The 20,138-nt window shown below is 40.5% G+C and overlaps 2 protein-coding genes across 7 annotated transcripts in view; both read left to right on the forward strand.

Moving 5' to 3' along the window:
* Window positions 1-20,138, forward strand: part of LYRM7 (LYR motif containing 7) — a 153,502-nt gene that overhangs the window by 110,300 nt on the left and 23,064 nt on the right. For all 6 annotated transcript variants that reach the window (XM_064483821.1, XM_064483816.1, XM_064483822.1 and 3 more), the window contains one exon: window positions 883-1,204. The gene's annotated coding sequence lies outside the window, so the exon portion shown is untranslated. The remainder of the gene's footprint in view (window positions 1-882; window positions 1,205-20,138) is intronic.
* The window catches only part of CDC42SE2 (CDC42 small effector 2), a 42,140-nt gene continuing 23,064 nt past the window's right edge, over window positions 1,063-20,138 (forward strand). The window contains exon 1 of the mRNA XM_064483832.1: window positions 1,063-1,204. Within this exon, the coding sequence (XP_064339902.1) occupies window positions 1,151-1,204 (54 nt within the window). The 5' untranslated portion in view covers window positions 1,063-1,150. The remainder of the gene's footprint in view (window positions 1,205-20,138) is intronic.

The raw sequence follows: 20,138 nt of genomic DNA on the forward strand, positions 1-20,138 counted from the left end.
ATGAGCATAAAGATTTTCAGCTTCAGACAAAGGGGTATTTGTTTTCATAGAATTGGTTAAAAGAGATTTCACTTCACGATGATTTTTTAATGGCCAAGGTCTTTGATTCAGGGTGGAATTAAGCTTGTTAAATAAATAGCATAGCACTGAAGTAATGTTCATGATGTTGTGGATTTAACCCCTTGCTTTTATATTCTTGCTAAGAAGGAAATAAATGAAACACTATTCTTCTGAGCTTATAAACCTTCATAGTATTTTTCTAATTTCAGTGGACAAACCAAGTTGCAAGACAGCTACTTCCTTGTTTTGGGGTTTGGGTGAGATGAGGAACGTTCATCCCTTCTTGAAAATAAGCATTGTAGGTTCTGAATTTTAACTGGCAAGAATGTACGTTTTCTTCTTTCTGATTTTCCTTCTTGAACATATGCTTAGATCTGAGTGTGTCATTTTCCTGTAGTATGTTACAGGACACATCCTCTGGACTGTGTGTAATCAGTGTCTTAAATTCATGCTTTATTACTACCCACATTTGTAACATTGAGCATATGTGTGTTAATCTTCACTGAAGATCTTACATGCAAGTATCAAAATAACTTATTTATGTCTTACCAGGTTTAGGGTTCATGGCTTTGGAGAAAGCTTTGATAGACGTAAAATAGAATACTCTGTGAAGGCAAGGATTATTGTCTACTTTCAACTGCTGTATTCCTAATACCTGACCCTCAAAAGTACACAAATATTTTTTTGTTGAATGAATATCAGCTTATTAAAATCTCGATTTTTTTTTAGTATCTAATTTTGGGGGGAAATAATCCTATCACAGATTTAAGAAATGAAACTTCTAAGGATAAGTAAAGTAACTTGTTTTCTTTTTTTTCCTAGACTACCTGTTACAGGCGCCTAGTCCAGACAGCAATTTTTATACCTTTCCTGGTGGTTCAGAAGCAAAGAAAGGAAACAATCCGACCATTTTATTTTTAGACTGGCTATAGAAAATACTTGATCTCCAGGAACAAAAACACAGAGAAGTAATTAAGTCATTATTTTGACATCACTGGACATTCATCATATTGAGAAGCGTGCTTTGTGAAGCTTCCTGAGCTGAGCTTTGGAAACGTCATTGGTGCTCGTCTGTAACCTGGACTAAAGCATGAGTGAATTCTGGTTGTGTTTCAACTGCTGTATTGCAGAGCAGCCTCAGCCTGTGAGTATGGAGTAATGAAATGCATGCACAGATTGGGTGGGTTGCTTATTAAACATACCACTCATCCTCAAGCTGAGAACCAGGACCCCAGCAGTGATGGGAGGGCAGCTCTAAGGAGTGTCAGTGGAATTATAAACATCTGGTTAGTAAAAGAAAAAAAGAAGCTTAATGTTTTTTGAGTAAATACTGTGTGAAGGGCTGTGCCAGACCAGTGCGTGTGAGTGAGAAGGCCGTGCTCTTGTCCCGAGCGCACTAGCTTCTCAAGGAGCCGTGAGAGGGGAGGGGGACAGCAACCCGAGGGAGGTCAGCTTAGTCAGCTTTGGAGATAAGTGGGTGGAAGGTGTCGTAGCCAGATGACCCCACGTCCTTCTCGACGTGCGGCCTCATTTTCAACAGCTCTGAAGAAGATACTGTTAATCCTTAACTTTCAGTTGAAACAGCAGTTTTTTGCCCAAAGTCACATGGATAGAAGTGATCTTGGCTGACTTCTCGGTACATGCGCCATTTTTTATGCACATTGTGTTATCTCTGCTAAAATTCTGCCCCCCCCCCCCCCCAGTTTTCTCTTCATCTAAGATGCCTTGATCAAATGTCAACTCTCTAAAATCTTCCCCAGCTCACTCTGACTTGGCTGATACCTCATCTGCACTTCCACCAGCTCTCCTAGCTCATGTCACTGTGGCAGGGTGGAACTTCTTGCTTAGTGAGTAACTGTGCTACAGTCTCACCCACCACATTTGCAGTCCTTTAGGGGCCTTGATATTCGTATGTTCAGGATCAAATCCAGTACCTTGAAGAATGTGCATGCATGCTAGCTAGTTGGCTGGTTGGCTGGCTGCTTAAGTGAATTTGTTTAATTCTGTTTTGCTTACATTGTAACAACACAAAAGAGAGAATGAGGTATAATCTTAAAGTCTCCTCGGATCTTTTCTGAGCTTTTCCTTGGTCATACACAATCACTTTGTAATCTTCCTTTTATATGCGGTTGTTTTGAATGGCCTAGTCTTTAATGTCTGGTTCTGGAAAGAGGGAAAAGTGAAAAATTGGCGGACAGAGAGGAGAGGAAAGGGTGGTGGCTTTTTAAACCCCCTGGAAGTTGCTTCAGTCAGGTGGGGAGGGTTGCAGTACTGGGAAAGGTGTGTCAACAGTGTCTGCCCACCTCCATGTCTCCTGTTCTTTGAGCAGAAGCAGAAATATTTGGAGGATAGGGTCCTTTTTGCCCACCTTGGCTCCCATTGGCTGTGTGGGAAATACACTGAGAGGCACAGCTAGAAGGGGGACGGGGGTGGGTAAGCTGCTTCTGTTCTAAGACCTGACACCGAAATTAACTGCAGTTTACCTTCTAAGTTTTCCTCTGGAAGTTGCAAGCCTTGAATGGACTCCAGAGTCCCAGAAGAGATAAATCAGACAGATTCTGCCAGTTCAGTTGTGGTGGGGATGCAGATGACTGGTGCTACCTAGTACCCCACCGTCTTCCCTTCTGCTTATAATATAGGTTTTTACATTTAGCTCTTTGGTCTATGAAGTCTGGAAGATTGCTTTACGTGGCATGAGGCAAGGGTCTAATTGTTCTTTCATGTTAATCAGTTATCTAAAAAAGGTTTATTAAAAAGCCACTTTTTTTTTTTTGGTGATTTGGAATGCCACCTTTATTACATACTCCATTTTCATATATTTAAAGAGTCTGAAATCTGTTCTGTTCTTTCGGTACATGTGTTTACACCTGTGCCATTACTGTAGTGTTTTAATTGCTACATTTTCTTAGTATATAGCTCTTCTTTTAAAACTATGTTGGTATTATTGTTAAGCTGGACTGTTGTTACATGGGTCCTTATTATGATATTCTTTGTTTTTTCTTTGTATGAGATATTTCATAATGCATATTTTTAATCCTGTAAGTGTTTACTTTAGAATGGCATTGAATCTAGAGCATGATTGGATGAGACTTGACATTTTTAAAAATTTTGAGTAACCCCATTGAGAAACATGGCATACATCTTCATTTATATAGACCTTTACATATTCTTTCACTCAGCTTTAAAATTACATTTTTTAAACATTTTTTAATTGAGTAATAGTCATTTTACAATGTTGTGTCAAATTCCAGTGTAGAGCACAATTTTTTAGTCATACATGAACATACATATATTCATTGTCACTTTTTTTTTGCTGTGAGCTACCACAAGATCTTGTATATATTTCCCTGTGCTATACAGTATAATCTTGTTTATCTATTCTGCATTTTAAAACTCCCAGTCTGTCCCTTCCCACCCCCGACCCCCTTGGCAACCACAAGTTTGTATTCTATGTCTATGAGTCTGTTTCTGTTTTGTATTTATGTTTTTTTTTTTTCTTTTTAGATTCTACATATGAGTGATCTCATGGTGTTTTTCTTTCTCTTTCTGGCTTACTTCACTTAGAATGACATTCTCCAGGAACATCCATGTTGCTGCAAATGGCGTTATGTTGTCAGTTTTTATGGCTGAATAGTATTCCACTGTATAAATATAGCACATCTTCTTTATCCAGTCATCTGTTGGTGGACATTTAGGCTGTTTCCATGTCTTGGCTATTGTAAATAGCGCTGCTATGAACATTGGGGTGTAGGTGTCATTTTGAAGTAGGGTTCCTTCTGGATAGATGCCCAGGAGCGGGATTCCTAGGTCATATGGTAAGTTTATTCCTAGTCTTTTGAGGAATCCCCGTCCTGTTTTCCACAGTGGCTTTCCTTGCTTCCCTCTCCCACTCTTAGTGATTTAGATGTCTTTTACAATTTTACGTTTATTCTGTTTGGAATTCATGGTAGTTATCACCTTTCCAGTTACAAGTTTCTCATTTTTGTAGTATCCTGCTTCATTTCTATTTAGAGTAGACCTGTGAATATTTCTTTTAGCATGGGTTTAGTGTTGCTAAACTCTTTTACTTTTTGCTTGTCTGTGAAGTTCTTTATCTCTCCTTCTATTCTAAAGGATAGCCTTGCTGGATAGAGTATCTTAGGCTGCATCTTTTTTTCATTCAGGACTTTGAATATATCTTGCCACTCCCTTCTGACCTGTAGTGTTTGTGTAGAGAAATCAGCTGAGAGCCTTATGGGGGTTCCCTTGTAACTCACTCTATGCTTTTCTCTTGCTGCCTTTAGAATCATTTCTTTATCCTTGACTCTGGCCATCTTGATTATGATACATCTTGGTGTGGGTCTGTTTGGGTTCTTCCTGTTTCAGATCCTCTGAGCCTCCTGTACTTGGATATCTGATTCCTTCTTTAGGTTTGGGAAGTTTTCAGTCATGATTTCTTCAAATACCTTTTCAATTCCCTTTGCTCTTTCTTCCCCTTCTGGAACCCCTATTATGCGTAGATTGGCACACTTTATATTATCCCATAGGTCCCTTATATTGTTTTCATTGTCTTTTTTTTGTTTATCTCTCAGCTGTTCTGATTGGGTGCTTTCTGTTGTCATGTCTTCTAGGTCACTTATTCATTCCTCTGCATTATCTAGCCTGCTTTGTACAGCCTTTAGGTCAGCTCTCATCTCAGCAAATGAGTTTACTAATTCTACTTGGTTCTTCTTTATAGCTTCTATTTCATTTTTGACATATTTTATATCTCTAAACACTATCTCTTTTAGTTCCTTCAGTACTTTTATCACTCCTTTTTTGAAATCTTGATCAAGTAGGCCATCAATGTCTATTTCCTTGATCGTGCTTTCAGGGGATTTCTCTTGATCTTTTAATTGGGAGTGGTTCCTCTGCTTCTTCATATTGCTCATATCTCTCTGGCACTGTGGCTTAAGGAGTATCAGTTATCTATTGTGGTCCTTAAGGATTTTATTTATTTATCTACCTAAAGCCTATGCAGGAATAAAAAAAGAGAGAGAATTTTAAAAGACTGGAGAAAAAAAGGTTTGAAAGCAACATATAATCAATAATAGAAGAGCAAGTTGAAGCAGAATAGCAATTGAATTGAGACGTCTTTTAAAAACCTTAAAAAAAAGGAGAAAAAAATCAGAAAACAATATTTCAAACCTGTGTATAATCAATAACAAGAGATCAAAACCAAGAGAAATAAAAATGAAATGAGGTGGATTTTTAAAAATAATAATAAAAAGATTTTAAAAGAAAAATTTTAAAGGCATTAAAACTATAGACATATACAGTTGTTTAAAAAGTGAAAATTAAAAAGGTAATAGAAAGTAGAACAGATATAAAAAAGATTAAAAAAAACCAAACCAAACCAAATAAACAAAAAGGATCTGTTCTCCTGGAGACTGCTCTTAAAGATTTTATCGAGAGGTCTTTGTGTCTTTGCCCTGTTTCGCGAACTCATCTTGCTGTTTCCAGAAGCCCTCTGTTGGCACCCTGTCTGTGCAGCTCCCAGTGGCTGTCGGCTAGCAGATCGCACCCCCTCCTAACACTGGGTCAGGAGCTGAGCTCTTACCGGGTGGGCGGGCGGGTCACTCCCCCTCCCGACGCCACAGTCAGATGCTGCGCTCCAGCGAGGCAGGTGGGCGGATCGCGCCCCCCTCCCAGCACCGTGGTCAGGGGCTGCTTTCCTGCCAGGAAAGTGGGTGGCCGCCCGCCCTCTCCAGGAGCCAGTCCCTCTGCTGCTCTGTGCAGCTGCCCGCTCTGCCCTGGGTTGGCGCTCTGAAGGCAGACTTAGGAAAGACCACGGAATGCCCCGCCCCTGCTCCATGCCAAATCTCAGCTCCTTGTTTGTCTTGGCGGTGCGAGTTCTCTGAGGTGCCAGGGCAGAAGGATCCTATCTGCCTCGGGCTGTAAACAAGTCTCAGTCCTGCCCAGGAGGTTGCGGAGCCCCCGGTACAGATTCAGGGCTCGGCCCCGCCCCCACCCCGGCACTGCACACAGGAGGAGGTGGCGGCTGTGGCTGCGCCCCGCCTCTCTTCTCAGGAGAAGCGCCAGTAATGGCACCGCGGGTCTGAGGAGACAAAGACTGTGGCGCCCCTCCCCCCAGGGCACACCAGCCGTGTTGCTTTGCTTTTTTCGCAGTTTATGGGGGCCGAGGTGGTTCTGCTCCATATCCCCTCCCAGCCACAGCGCGCAGCCCCCTGCAGTTCCCCCGGGGCCGCCTCAGTGCAGCCGCCCCAGGCCTCCGCCTGGCTCAGGCGGCCTGTCCTGGCCCCAGCCGCTGGCCCGCGTCTCGGGCTGGGTGTGGCGGGGACCCTTTGTGCCCATTTAACTTGGTTCTGTCAGTCAAGGGGTGCTTGGGGCAGATCTGAGCCTCGGAGGCTCCCTCTTCCGTCCCGCTGGCCTCTCCGTTGGAGGGGGGAGACCCAGCCAACGAGCGCCAGTCCTCCTTTGCCGCTCCCTCCCCGCGGGACTGGTCTGCACTGTTTTGCTTTTTCTTCTTTCTTTTTTCCTTTTCTCCTACCAGATTTTTGGCGTCTTTGTCTTTCTTTCGAAGAGGGTGATGTTATGTTGGAGTTCGGCAGGTGCTCTGGTTGGCTGAGTGGGTCCGTAGATGGGAGTTTTGGTGTATTTGTGGTCGAGGGTGAGCTACGAGCATCCTTCTACTCCGCTATCTTGCTTCTCTCCCTAAAATTTCATTATGTAAGTTTTGTATGTCTTTTACTAGATTTGGTCTAGATTTTTTAATGGATTTTTGTTGCTATTCTGAATGAAATTTTATTTTTCTGTTACATTTCCTAATTAGATTTTTTTTACTAGTGTGTAGGCAGCTAATAATTTTTATACATTAGTTTTTTATCCAGACACCATACTAAACATTTTATATTTTCTAGATTTCTCCATATAATGACATTTTTTCAGCCTTTTTCTGATACATAAATCTTTTCCTCTGTTGATATCTTACTGCACTGACAGACCTCCAGTATGTTGAACAGTGTCAGTCTTGGCTGAGCATCCTTGCTTCTCTTGACTTTAATGGGAGAGGTTCAAGTTTACTTAAGCATAAAATGAGTGCATATGTTAGTAAGCATGGTTACCTATACAGTTAAGTTATTGTGTATAATTTATTATCTGTGATATGTTTCACCAATGATTACATTTTCAGCAGTTTTTTAAAGATTATAGAATATGTGAATCCTGTTGCCATATTGTTTTTAGCTGCCTTGTAGTTTTGGTTGAAAGTCAGACATGACAGTACTCTGGGTAACTTAGGTAAATCGGCCTGTAGTGTGAGTTTTTATGTTTACCTAGATGGGAGTTAGGCTGTGTTTACTGTTGGCTGTAGTTGTAGGTGTTGGAGGATAAAATTTCCTTTGGTGTGCTTGTTGTTGTGCTGTGTTGTTGTTGGTTTCCCTAGAGACTTCTTCTTGAATAAGGGCTGAGATGTCCAGTTCTTTCAGTTGTATTTCCCTGTCATACAGGAGCCCTGTAGATGTGGTGGTAGTGTTTTGAGGGAGAGGAAGCATTGTATACCCCTGTGGTTAGGTTTTCATGAGCTGCTGCCCCTGGACTGTAACCTATACAAGTGCTTCTCAGTTTTGTTGTTTTTTACTCCTTAGTTGAGGCAAAAAGGCTAGAGGAGGCTGCAGCTGGGTATTTCCTTTTTCCCAACGTGGAAGGCTAAAGTGGGCTAGGGTTGGACATTTGCTTTATACAAAGTTGGTTGGTTTCTGGTAAAACCCCAGCCCATTAGACTCTGATAAAAAGAAGTTTCTTTAGAGGGCAGTCTTTGTTAAGAAGAGCAGACCAGGCCAGGCGAGCTTTGTAGTGTCAGATTGCAGAAGCACGTTGTGAGTTGCTGAGAGAACCCACCTGGGGCCTAGCTTCCAGTCTGCTCTGAGTTTGTGAGAGCTCAAAGTACCAAACCTCTCCTGATCTCCATCAGCTCACTGAGAATACAGAGATTGGGTAAAGTATTAGTTACCTAAAATGACACAAATTAACCTAAACCATAGTGGCTCTAAGGAAAAATACTTCTATTATCTCACAGATTCTATGGGTCAGGAATCCAGGCGCTGTGTAGCCAAGTCCTCTGATTTAGGGTATCTTTTAAGCTGCAGTTAAGGTGTCAGCTGGGGCTGCAGTTGTCTCGGGAGTCAAGGCTGAGAGGATTTGCTTTTTAAGCTCAACAAAGTGGGTGTTGGTGTTCAGTTCCTCTAAATCCTAACGAGTCTCAGTTGGAATAAGAGCCTCAGTTTCTTGCTCCGTGTGTCTCTCCATAGGACAGCTCTCACCAAGACGGCTGGCTTTCATTAGCATGCACGAGAGAGGGCAAGCAAGAGGGAAGGCAGAGTCTTTGTAACATCCCACCAGTTTTGCTGTATTCTGTCCTTTAGAACTGACTCACTAAATCCAGCCCACACTGAAGGGCGAGGAGCTCACAAGGGCGTGAATACCAGGAGACAGGGATCACTGGGACCTGTTTCACAGGTTGCCTACCACAGATTGCTTCCAAGGCTCCTCCCAGCACTCAGATTCTGTGAATACTCTCCTCCCCAGAAAGAGACTACGCATTGTTTCCAGCCCTCATTTCTAAGATTCTCAGCCTGAATGGCTGTGGCATAGTCTTAACTGGAGTTAATCAACATGAAAGATGGAGCCAAGAAAGATGAATGATTTTCCAATCATCGATGTATTTAAGAGAGTTAGAATTTGAGAAGATGGTGTTGCATTTTCTGTTTTGATGGCATCTACTCTTGGAGGACTCTGCTGGTAGACAGAATATCCGTGTAGAGGGAACTGGGAGAATATGTCTCTGGTTAGGTCACTTCAGAATCAGATGCACTGACGCTGGCCTGTAGTGTTCTGACTTACTTAAGATGGCTACCTTTCTCCCGTCTTTGCTGAAGAAGGAGATTTTTCTCTGATCTTCACTTTGAGAGTGTGTTAGAGTTCCTGAGGGTAACACAGAAGTGTAGGGGGCCCCCTAAGACTAGGCACTGCTGGAGTTTTTAAACTTGCACACTGTCTAGACTCATCCTGCAGCAGTGCGTCAGTGACTGTTCCGGTTTTCCTGCTCTGGTCTTGGGTTGCCTGGAGGTCTTCACTCACGGGTTTCTGCTCTAGTAAGTCGTAATTTTCTGTATTGGCCTCTCCATTTCTGGAGGCAGCAGTTTGCTCTGTGAGGTCAGTTCTCTAAAGGATCTAAGAAGAGTTGTTAGTTTTCCATTTGTGGAAGTTTTTTCTCGTTGTGTGCATGGGAATGACACCTTCCAAGCTCCTTACATGTCCGTGTTTTTTAAGATTGACTTATCTATTGCCAGTATTCATAATGGATGTAATAAAGTGAATCGTGTTCCAGTATGTGATACAGTTACACTCAAACTAGAAAGGCATAGATGAGGAATTTAAATAGCAGGAGCATAGGGTTTTAGAATTATGAGGCATTAGAAATATGTTTTCTTCTACACAAAGACTTTGAGTTTTTTGTGCACATGTAACATGTCAGTATTGTGTTATTGTTTAATAATACATATTTGTATGAAATATTGCACAAGAATTCCTTGGGCATCTGATTTATTAGCCTGCTTGACTTGCTGAGAAAAATTACACAGAACTTAACAGGGCCATGTGGTTATTCTAGTAGAAGAATAACTTGCTTGTTGGCATCAGGAAAAAACATTTAAAGGATGTACTAATAATTTTATGTATGTTTACAGTTTATAGAAACATATCCTTACAGTTCTCTGAGACAGTATCAAGAGTGCCTTATTTAAAAGCTGCTTGGTCACATCTAAAGTTTTCTGAAGTGTTTACCAAAATTAAATGCTGCGAGCCAACTCGCCCACTGGTTCTTTACCACCCCTGCTCTTGCACATTCCATGTGGAAAAGGAACAACCCGGTATTGGGAAGAACTTAGAACGCATTTTTCTGAGTAGTAGCATAAGAATCGTTTTTCTTCCTCCTCTTCTGTTTTAGCACTGAACAGTGCCGAGTATGATGGAGTCCCAGATTTTTGAGCCGTGGTGATCTAAACCCTTTAAACTGACTGTAGTGTAAATGCTATCGTTGTTGGTGCTAGATATGACTAAAGTTATAGATTTAGTGTAAATTATCAATTGGATGGTTGCTGTTTTGCAACTTAATTTTTTTTAAAGAAGAAAAAATTTGTCAGCTACTTATAGAACTAGTGAATTCTTAATCTACTTATTGTTGTGCATTGGAGCACTGGTGGACTTCTTTTTTCCCCCACAGCTTTACTGAGTTTTAATTGGTGTACAAAAAAACTGCATGTAATTGGCATATACAACCTGGTAAGTTTGGATGTATGTATATACTTGTTACCATTACTATAATCAAGGTAATAAACTTCTAAGGTATCCTCAGAAACAGTGAATATTGATTTACGGACCCCCCCCCCCCTTCCTATTCATATTATATGCTTTCCCCCTCTGATGTTTCCCAGCATGGTACTAATATTTGGTAATGGTATTTTGTCTCTGAAGTGTTTTACTTTAATTAGACATGTTTTCCCAATCATCATGTATTTGTGCATGTTGTAACACCGATGTTTCTACAATGAGCCAGGTACTGATGAAGTAACACTGAGCAAAACAGATACTGTTTTTGCCTTCATGGCTCTCATTCTAGTGGAAGAGGTATTTAGTGATTAAGTGTTTGTGACATCAGGTGATAACTGCTCTGTGGAAAAAGAAAGCAAGAAAGATAGAAAAGGAGAAATGGGGGTAATGTACCAGGAAGGCTTCTTTGATGAAGTGACATTTAAGCTGAGATTTAAGGAAGTAAGGCACACGGATGCCTAGGGAAGAGCATTTTAGTCTGGGGCCTTGTGAGTACAGGAGATCTGCTGGTGTAGGGCTGTGTGTGTGCGGAACGTCTAGGAGGGCAGAGTGGCTGTGAGCCAAGGCGGCAGCGGTGGGAAATGAGGTCAGCGAGACAGCTGAGGGCCAGGTCACGAATGGCCTTCCAGGCCACGGGAAGACTGGGTTTCATACTTTGTGAAATGGGGAATCATTGAGTGGTTTTGTTCTCGCAAGCGGAAGAACACAGCCTTTTCCCACCGGTTTGTGTGCCCAGACTGAGAGCGAGCACCGACTGGCCTGCCGCGCGTTGCAGGCGGTGAGCTACTTCTCCTTCCCGGGCGCGCGGCCGGGGAGCCCCGCGGTGGTCTGCCGGGGCGCGCGTGCTGCGTTCCGCAGTTGGGTGGTTTATTTCCTGCAGCGGCTTTTCTTTCTGCTGCTGCTGTTCTCGTGTGTAGTTTTAATCTATAGTAGTAGCGGTGTGTGTGTGAAAAGCAGAGATGAACCAACAGTTCTGTGAAAGGTGGCTAGAGGAAAACTCTAGCTGAGGCCATTCCGTAATTCCAGGGGTTTTATATAAAATAAGAGTGTTTGCTCAAGTATGGTGCGTCTCCATCAGTACTATGCTATAATGACCTTAGAGGACATAGATCCATTTGGAACTTTCTTTTTGAGGAATCACATTTCCACACACCCTAAATGAGGTGTGAGTATGATAGATATGTTGTCAATTTTGCTTTTTTGTATTTTTCTGTAAACAATATACTTTACCTGTTTTAACTTTAAAAGAGTGAAGTTCTCCTGGATGTAATTGTATTTTCTCCATTTCAGTATTATATTTGTAAAATTAATCCATGTTGAGGCAGATAGCTGAAATTCATTTCCATTTTTCTTGAACATTTTTTTATATGACTATACCATGCACATTAAAATAGTCCTGTTGAAAATCTAGGTTGTTACCAGATTGTTATGAGACTGTTAAGAACAGTGCACTTTGTGCCTTTGTGTTTGTGTTGCCTGGTGAACACATGCTTGAGTTTCTCTAGGTTATATACCTAGGAGTGAAGTAACTAGTTCTGACTAGTTCTAAAGTCTAACATTAATTTTTACCATGCTAGACCAAAGTATTTTATTAAGTTTGGTGGTGATCAGTTTGCACTCCTGCCAGTGGTCTGAGTGTACTGGCCATTGTTCATAACCTCATCAATGCATGGTGCTTTCAGACTTTGAGTTTTTATCAGTCTGAGAGGGACGATTTAACCTTGCATTATCTTGCATTTTAATACAATGAGCATGAAAGGTACCTGACTTTTTTTTTTTTTTTTAACTGTTAGGTTGAGAGCTTCAGGATTATACACAAATTGGAGATTTCTTGAAATAATATTCTCCAATTCAGCTCTTCTTTTACATTTTTTGTTCATCATTGTATTCCGTTTGTATTACAGCGTAAGATCATTTCTTTCAGAGTACAGGAAAAGACACATTCATTTAAACTGAAGCAGATTAAGTTAAGACATTGTACTGTACCATAAGCTTTTTCATTCTTGTATTTGGTTTCCAGTGTGAGTAGGCATTAATCTAATTCAGTGCTTTCTATTTACTCTGTTTCTAGTAACTATTGTAGAAGGAAATACAGTCAGTAGCCACCAGGCATCTACCGGGCCTTCTATATACTAATTATTAGTAGAACTTAATTTTTTAAAAAAGACAAAGAGTAAAAATAGAAGTTGTAGTGCTCTCATATTCCAGCAGATCATTTTGTACCCCCCCCCTCAGGTGAGCATGTCCCACATTGCAGACCACTGAGTACAGAACAGGTCAGAGCATGGAGCTCTGGAGTTGAGAAGCTGGATTATGTCACCTGTACCGTGATAAAACAATTTCTACCGAAAGAAAAAGTAAAGAAACTCAGGGAAATTTTTTTTTTTTTTTTTTTTTTTTTTTATGAACAGGAAGGGTGAAAAACCACTGTGGTCAAATAATTTAAAAATATATATATATATTTATATATATATATAGGTGGCAAATAAGTCCTAACTTAATTTTTTTCTACATGCTCATTAGAAAATACTATCTTTATTTTCATAAAGAAAATCTTCCTTGGGGGAAGGGTCTAGCTCAAGTGGTAGAGCGCATGCTCAGCACCCAAGAGGTCCCGGGTTCAATCCTCGGTACCTCCTCTAAGGGGACATCAGTGAAGAAACTTAATTACCTCCCCCTCAGAAAACAAGAAAATCTTCCTCATCTGTGAGGCCATGTTAAGTAGTCAGTGTGAGTTCCTGTTAACTGGTGGCTTATATGAATACTGAAACATTTCTTGAAAGATCTATTGTTTGCAGGTCATCTGACCACATCTGGGAGATTGTTGTGTTTATTTAGAAAACACTTTCTTCAATTACAAGTTCTGTTATTTGTGTAAATGATGTGAAAGTCTGCATCTTTTCATAAGGCACTGAATTCTTAAAATGGCTAAAATTAAGGTGCTTCTGAAACACCAATAGCGTGAAGCTTTGTGTTGCTTTTACTGATTCCTGGGTTTTATAAACCCATAAACAGCAAGAATAAAGACGATTAAACCTTTATTTGTCCAGACTTAGTGTGGATTGGGTCCTGATTTTCACATGACCTTGGTCTATACAAATAGGTGAGAAAGTGAAGGACCTCAGATTTTACCATTTTAAAAATCAGAATGAAAAAGAAAGAAAAGGAGTCAGTAGCAGGCAGAAGAAGTCTATGTAATAAGCTATTCAGGGTTGTAGAAGAATAAAATATTTATGTAACCTTTGTGTAATCTGTGATTAAAGAGGAATTAGAATTTAAATAATTTCTGGGGTCTAATACTTAAGTTATATTTCAATAATTATCTGGGACTGATATTATGTCTACAGTATAGTGAACATTTTTAGAAGCACTTAATCTGTTCATCTGTGATGTAAACATATGGTAAAAACTTTTCTGTTTTTAATCTTTCTGTGCCTTAAATGTGTTTGTAATGGGTAGAAATGACAGATCAATTTTGTTAGTATCTGTTGTGTGCAAAACAGATTGTAAGATCTCAGCTGTATCTCCTTCCAGTACTGAGCGCTGTAAAGGCTGGTGTCTCTTATCACCTTTGTACATGGTAAAAATTCCTCTGAGTTTTTAGATAAGATACTTCTAGTGCTCATGTTCCATTTAGTTTTGTAGGTTGACCTTTCTTTTAGTTCTTTAAGGAGCTGTTTTTCATGCTTATAGTCCTCTGTTTTAGCAGATGGGACATCGTTTGTTTTATTCTTGTTTGTGATTTGTTACCTGATTTGTTGAACTGAAAATAATTTTCATACAATCACAAAGCTATGGCTCTTAAAGGCATCTAAGCACACATCTAGTCAGAAGCAGCACTCAAACCCAGACCTGGAAACTGTATTGAGTTAACTAGTAAACTAAGTTAAGGCTAGTGAACTAATGGCAAAGTCTTGGTTGGTATTTTAAGACTAGTTTTCTTTCTAGTATGTGTTTCAATAAATTTTCCCCAATTGGAAGTGTATACACACATTGGATATGGAATTGAATTATAAGACTATATAAATACACATCACTAGTTTTGATAAGTTATGGTGAAATCAGCGGTGTCTCAACATTTAAAAAGGTTGTTGCCATCAAATGTTAATTATTATCTGTCGTTTTTACAGACCTCTTTAGTTTGAATACTTTCATATGTATTAACTTTATGGTATAAATGCCTGCCATTCTAATTCCTTCTTTTCCTTTTTCCCTCGTCTCACTTTTCATTTTGTATGGTTTTAATTTTGGTTTTATTTTATTTGTTCCTGGAGTGTCTACCTGGGTAGCAGTTGAGTGGTGTCCTCACTGGAATCTCAGCATGCACAGATTCTTCTTTATGTCTCCGTTATGTTCATATGCGTATATTCAGAAGTCATTAAAATACTGGAAATAGTATTAGCTGGCAGTCCTGCATATAGGATAATTAAACAGAATATCCTGTACACTGAACAAAGAAATTACTAGATGTCATTTCTCATCTACATTAAGAACAGGTAAGTGGGGAGGGATCTCGCTCAGTGTAGAGTGCATGCTTTGTATGCGATCCCAGGTTCAATCCCCAGTACCTCCATTAAAAAAAAAAAAACAACAGATAAAATTAGTAAGAGAATGAGACAAATATGTTTTCAGGAGTGCTTAGCTATGGGAAATTGATCTTATTTTTAGGAGGCCCAAAGTTAAGGGTAGTTAAGAAAAACCTAGTAAGTTTCCTCCTTTTTTCCTCTCCTCTTTATGTGAGATCCAGTTTTCTCTGGGCTTTGGAGTTGTTCAGGTAAGGGTTTGAATTCCAGTCCCAGAGCTTATTTACTGTTTGACTTTGAAGCAGATTAATTTAAGTGCAGATAGGAATGACACCTGTCTCATAGGACTCAGTATATTAAGGTAGATAAGAGATTAAGCATATTAAGTACGATCCTTTACGTTGAGTGCCTAGCGTAGTGCCTGGCGTGTGCTAAGTGCTTTTATCATGGGCGTTGAGTTGATACATTGCAGTTTCCTGTCAGCTTAAGTGATGGCTGGTTTTGTTTTGTTTTGTTTTAAATCTCCATTGGTTATTTCCAAGCACATTCTAATTGAAATGAATGGGACCTTCACAGCTGAAAGAATTCATCTCTTACCAGAGGTATCTTGGTTTGGTTTGGTATGGTTTTCAGTTAACAGGGATGGAGATCTAGGTGTGTAGCACGGTGAGGATGTTGGACTGACACACACAGTCTCCTCCCTCTTGAAACCCCACTTTACATGACATTAAAGGAGTTAGAAAACAAAGAGGGATAAAAGCCACAAAAGAGAAGAATGCAGAGAAGAGGTAAGCATGGATGAGAGCTAATAAAACACAGATGGTAAGAGTGGGAATTTGCGGAACACAGCCACAGCCCCCGGCCGGCACAGGGGATACCGACTAGGAGCAAGCCAGGTTTTTAACCACTGTCTTCTGGGAAGGCCTGCAGCTAGCCTTGACCTGCTCAGCCTGGCCTGTGGCAGATGGTTCTCCAGAGAACTGACTGGTTCTACAGCGAGGACCAGGTGGTGTGTACAGCTGTGGGCTCCCCACGGAAACAGTCAGTTCACTGTCTTCTCACCTTTCACTGACCCCACCGCTCAGCCTGCCTGGCCCGCTGAGTGGGAGCAGGCCGCTTAGCTAAGCTCTGAAGGGCAGAACAGAGGCAGCATGGCACTTAGCACTGAATTTTAAGTGCATTACCAGCAACACACCTGTTTTTTAAGTCTTTCCAACATGAAATATCTTGCTTTTCTGTACTTTGACTTAGATCTGAGTCCCTGCTTGTAACTCTGATTGGTGTTCTGATTTCTGGTGGTGATCTGTGTTGAGGCTCTCATCTTTTATAGAGTTGGCTCTTTATATAAGCCCTTTCACCTGAGGGCCGCTGCTGCATCCTAGGGAGTACGCCGAGCTCTAGAAGCCAGAGAGGCAGAATTACCTTTTATTGTTCCCAGAGTGGAAGGTATAATACAAACTGGCATACTGAAAAGGTTTATTATTCCCTGAAGTTTTGGCTTAAATGCGAGAATTTGGAATCCAAAACAGGCTACTCGGTTATTGAAGAGCAGATTTTTTTTTAATTCAGTCTGCAGTCTAACTCCTTGATTCTCTTGCATTTGTCCTGTAACATATTAATCCGGGATTTTTGATTATGATCCTAGAAACCAGGCTTTGATGGATGGCTTTACAAGCTCATATTACTACCCATGGGAAGGTGGATCTGGCTGCTTAAACATCTGCGTCCAGAACCTGGGGCACTGACTGGCTTTTCATCTCTCTTTCTTGAGTCTTTGCACGTTGGCTTCTTACTTTCTGGCTGGAGGTGGATGTGTTTTTCCATGGTCGCCTCAGCTCCAGGTCCATCATCTCAGTCCTGAGGGAGAAGGGGCATGTCCCCACCTCAGTCCTTCCCAGGGACAGACGATGGCCCAGTTTGTGTCGTGTGCACACGCCTTGGTTGGGGTTGTGGACAGCTGGTTGGCAGCCTATCAGAATCGTATGGCTGGAGTCAGGAAGAGGCGATTTCCTCCAAGGAAAGGAGGAAGGTTGCTGCTTCCAGAAAGAAATGGCATATGTCCACTGTAAAGATTTATGCCTACTTATGCAGAAGGATAGGAAAAAAATGTCACTTGGTCAGTTTGAATATCTATTAAATGGTAAAAAAAAATGTGATAAAGCTTCCTCATATCCTTTAAGAACAATTAAAAGATGATTACAGAGGACGTCTGGCTGTAGGTCAGGCTGCTCTTTAGGTATAAAAAATCCAAAAATTAATCCAAATCAGTAAAATAAATTAAAAACTAAGGATATGTGAATTGCACAAACAACTTTATCTTATGGAAAATGATAGTTTTGAATGCCAAAAGCTTGACTCTCTTTAGCAAATACTGAAAGAAACATTGATAAAATAACCAAAGTGAAAAAGTAAAAGAAGTCTAAAGACTTAATGCTAGTTATGTACCTTCATCAGGATTCCAGAGGAGCTAGGCTCTATGAGTAGGTATCTTTCGGCTTTTGTGCCATATTAAATAAACTTGGTATAAAGATAATGAGCAACAGGTAGAGGCCTCCAGTATTATTCACATGGTTTTCAGCGTGTCCCCTCGCCCTGAGTTAAGTGCTATATATAATTTTGAGCACTGTATTGTAACTCATTAAATATTAATAGGTATTAAAATCCTCTGTAAATCATTTACTTTTGTATATTTTAAAGTTGTGGTAATAGCATTTTCCCAAGGTTACTTTTTTATGTCTAATATATTTTTTAATTAATAGACTTTATTTTTTAGAGCAGTTTCAGGTTCACAGCAGCATTGAGCAGAAAATACAGAGAGTTCGCACAGAGCCCTCCCCACCCGCACGTGTATGCTCCCCTACCCTCAACGTCCCTCATCAGTGTGGCATATTTGGTACAATCGATGAACCAGCATGGACACATTATTATATGTCTGATGTTTTTAAAAAACTTTCCTTGCTCTATTTCACTATGTCTTGCTTACTAATGGTAGAGTATAAGGTAATGTAATTTATTACCTCCAGAGTTAGTCGGACTCAGGCAGTGAAGGAGTTCACGGACGCAGATAGGAGATGGTGGATTTAGTAGCTCAGATCGTTGCTGGTACTGGTAAGTAGATGCATATGACCTCTGTGTAGTCATGCTGTTGTGCTTAGGATTTATCCAGTCGTTATTAGAATAAAACCATGACTCACACTTGTGATGTGTTTCAGAAAACTTAGTCTTAGTAGGGCTCAGAGGTAAGAAATGAAAATGATGAGAAGTAGGTCATAGGAGGGAATGGCGGAGCTGAAGTTTATTTCGCTGCCTCTAGACTACAGGTAGGAGTAGCCTCTCCCCGCCTTCCCCCCAGTTTTATTGAGATGAGATTAGCTTACAGCGCTGTATTAGTTTAAGGTGTACAATATAATGACTTGATGTATGAATATTTGTGAAGTGATTACCACAGTCACTTCATATAGTTAAAGAATGTTTTTCTTCTCATGAGAACTCAAGATTTACTCTCTTAGCAACAATGAAATATACAGTACAGTGTTGTTAAAGGTAGTCGCCATGCTGTGCATTATATCCCCAGAACTTACTTATCTTACTTACAGTGGGAAAGTTGTACTTTTTGACCCCCTTCCCTCAATTCCACCACTTCTTCCCCCACCCCCCACCCCCTGACTCTGGCTACAACCGGTCTGTTCTGTTTCTGTGACTTAGGTTTTCAGATTTCACGTAAAAGTGAGGTGGTACAGCGTGTGTCTTTCTCTTCCTATAACTTACTTCACTTAGCATAATGTCCTCCAGGCTTGTCCATGTTGTTGTAGATGGCAGTATTTCCATCTCTTTTTTTATGGTTGAACAGAATTTCACTGTGTGCGTATCTATATTATCTATCCAGCTGTCAATGGACACTTAGGTGGTTTCCGTGTCTTGGCCATTATAAATGTGCTGCAAGAACATGAGGATGCATATTTCTTTTAGATAATAATTTCATTTCCTTCAAATGTATACCCAGAAGAGGAATAGCTGGATCCTATGGTCGCTCTGTGTTTCGGTGTTTGAGGAACCTCTGTACCGTTCTTTGGAAGAGCCGCACCAATTTGCCGTCCCACCAGCGTTGTGCTAGGGCTTCCTTTTCTCCACATCCTTGCCGACATTTGCCACACCCCCCCTTTTTTTGATAGTATCCATTGTAATAAGTGTAAGGTCTCCTTTTGATTTTGTTTTGCATTTCCTTGCTGATTAATGATGTTGAGCCCATTTCCATGTACCTGTTGGCCATTTGAATGTCTTCTTTGGAAAAATGTCTACTCAGACCCTCTGCCCATTTTAAAATTAGATTTTTTATTTGCTGTTGAGTTGTATGTGTTCTTTATACATTTTGGATTTTAACCCCTATCAGATACATTATTTGCAAATATTGTCTCCCGTTCTGTAGGCTGCCTTTTCCATGTGTTGATAATTTCCTTTTCTATTCAGAAACTTTTAATTTCATGTAAAAAAATCAACCAATTATTGATTTTTGCTTTGCCTTTGCTTTAGGTATCAAATCCAAAAACTCATTGCCGAGAGCGATGTCAAGGAGCTTACCTCTGTTTTCTTCTAGGGTTTTAAGGCTTCAGGTCCTGCATTCTAGTCTTTAATCCACTTTGAATCGGTTTTGGGGTATGGTATAAGATACGGGTCCAGTTACAGTCTTTGGCATGTGATTGTCCAGTTTTCCCAACACCATTTATTGAAGAGACTATCCTTTCTATGTTTTCATTTCCCCTTTCAGTTCGTTCTTCAGTTTCAATTTGCCTGTTAGTTCTCACAGCTTTTTGGTGGAGTCTTTAGGGTTTTCTGTATATCCTATCACATCATCTGCAAATAGAGTTTTCCTTTTTCCTTTAACTTCTTTTGTTTGTTTTTTGGAGGGGGACTTTCCTTTTCATTTTGGATGCCTTTTTTTTTTTTTCTCTTGCATAATTGCTCTGGCTAGCACTTTCAATACTGTATTGAATAAAAGTGGTGAGAGTGGTCATCCTTGTCTGGTTTCTGATCTTAAAGGCAAAGCTTTCAGCTTTTCACCATCGATACCGTATTAGGTGTGGATTTGTCATATACGGGTGTACCTTGGAGATATTAGGGGTACGGTTCCAGACCACTACATTGAAACAGATCTTGCAATAAAGAGTCACATGAGTTTTTTGGTTTCCT

Source organism: Camelus dromedarius, chromosome 3 (assembly GCF_036321535.1).
Source record: "Camelus dromedarius isolate mCamDro1 chromosome 3, mCamDro1.pat, whole genome shotgun sequence".
Classification (NCBI taxonomy): Eukaryota; Metazoa; Chordata; class Mammalia; order Artiodactyla; family Camelidae; genus Camelus; species Camelus dromedarius.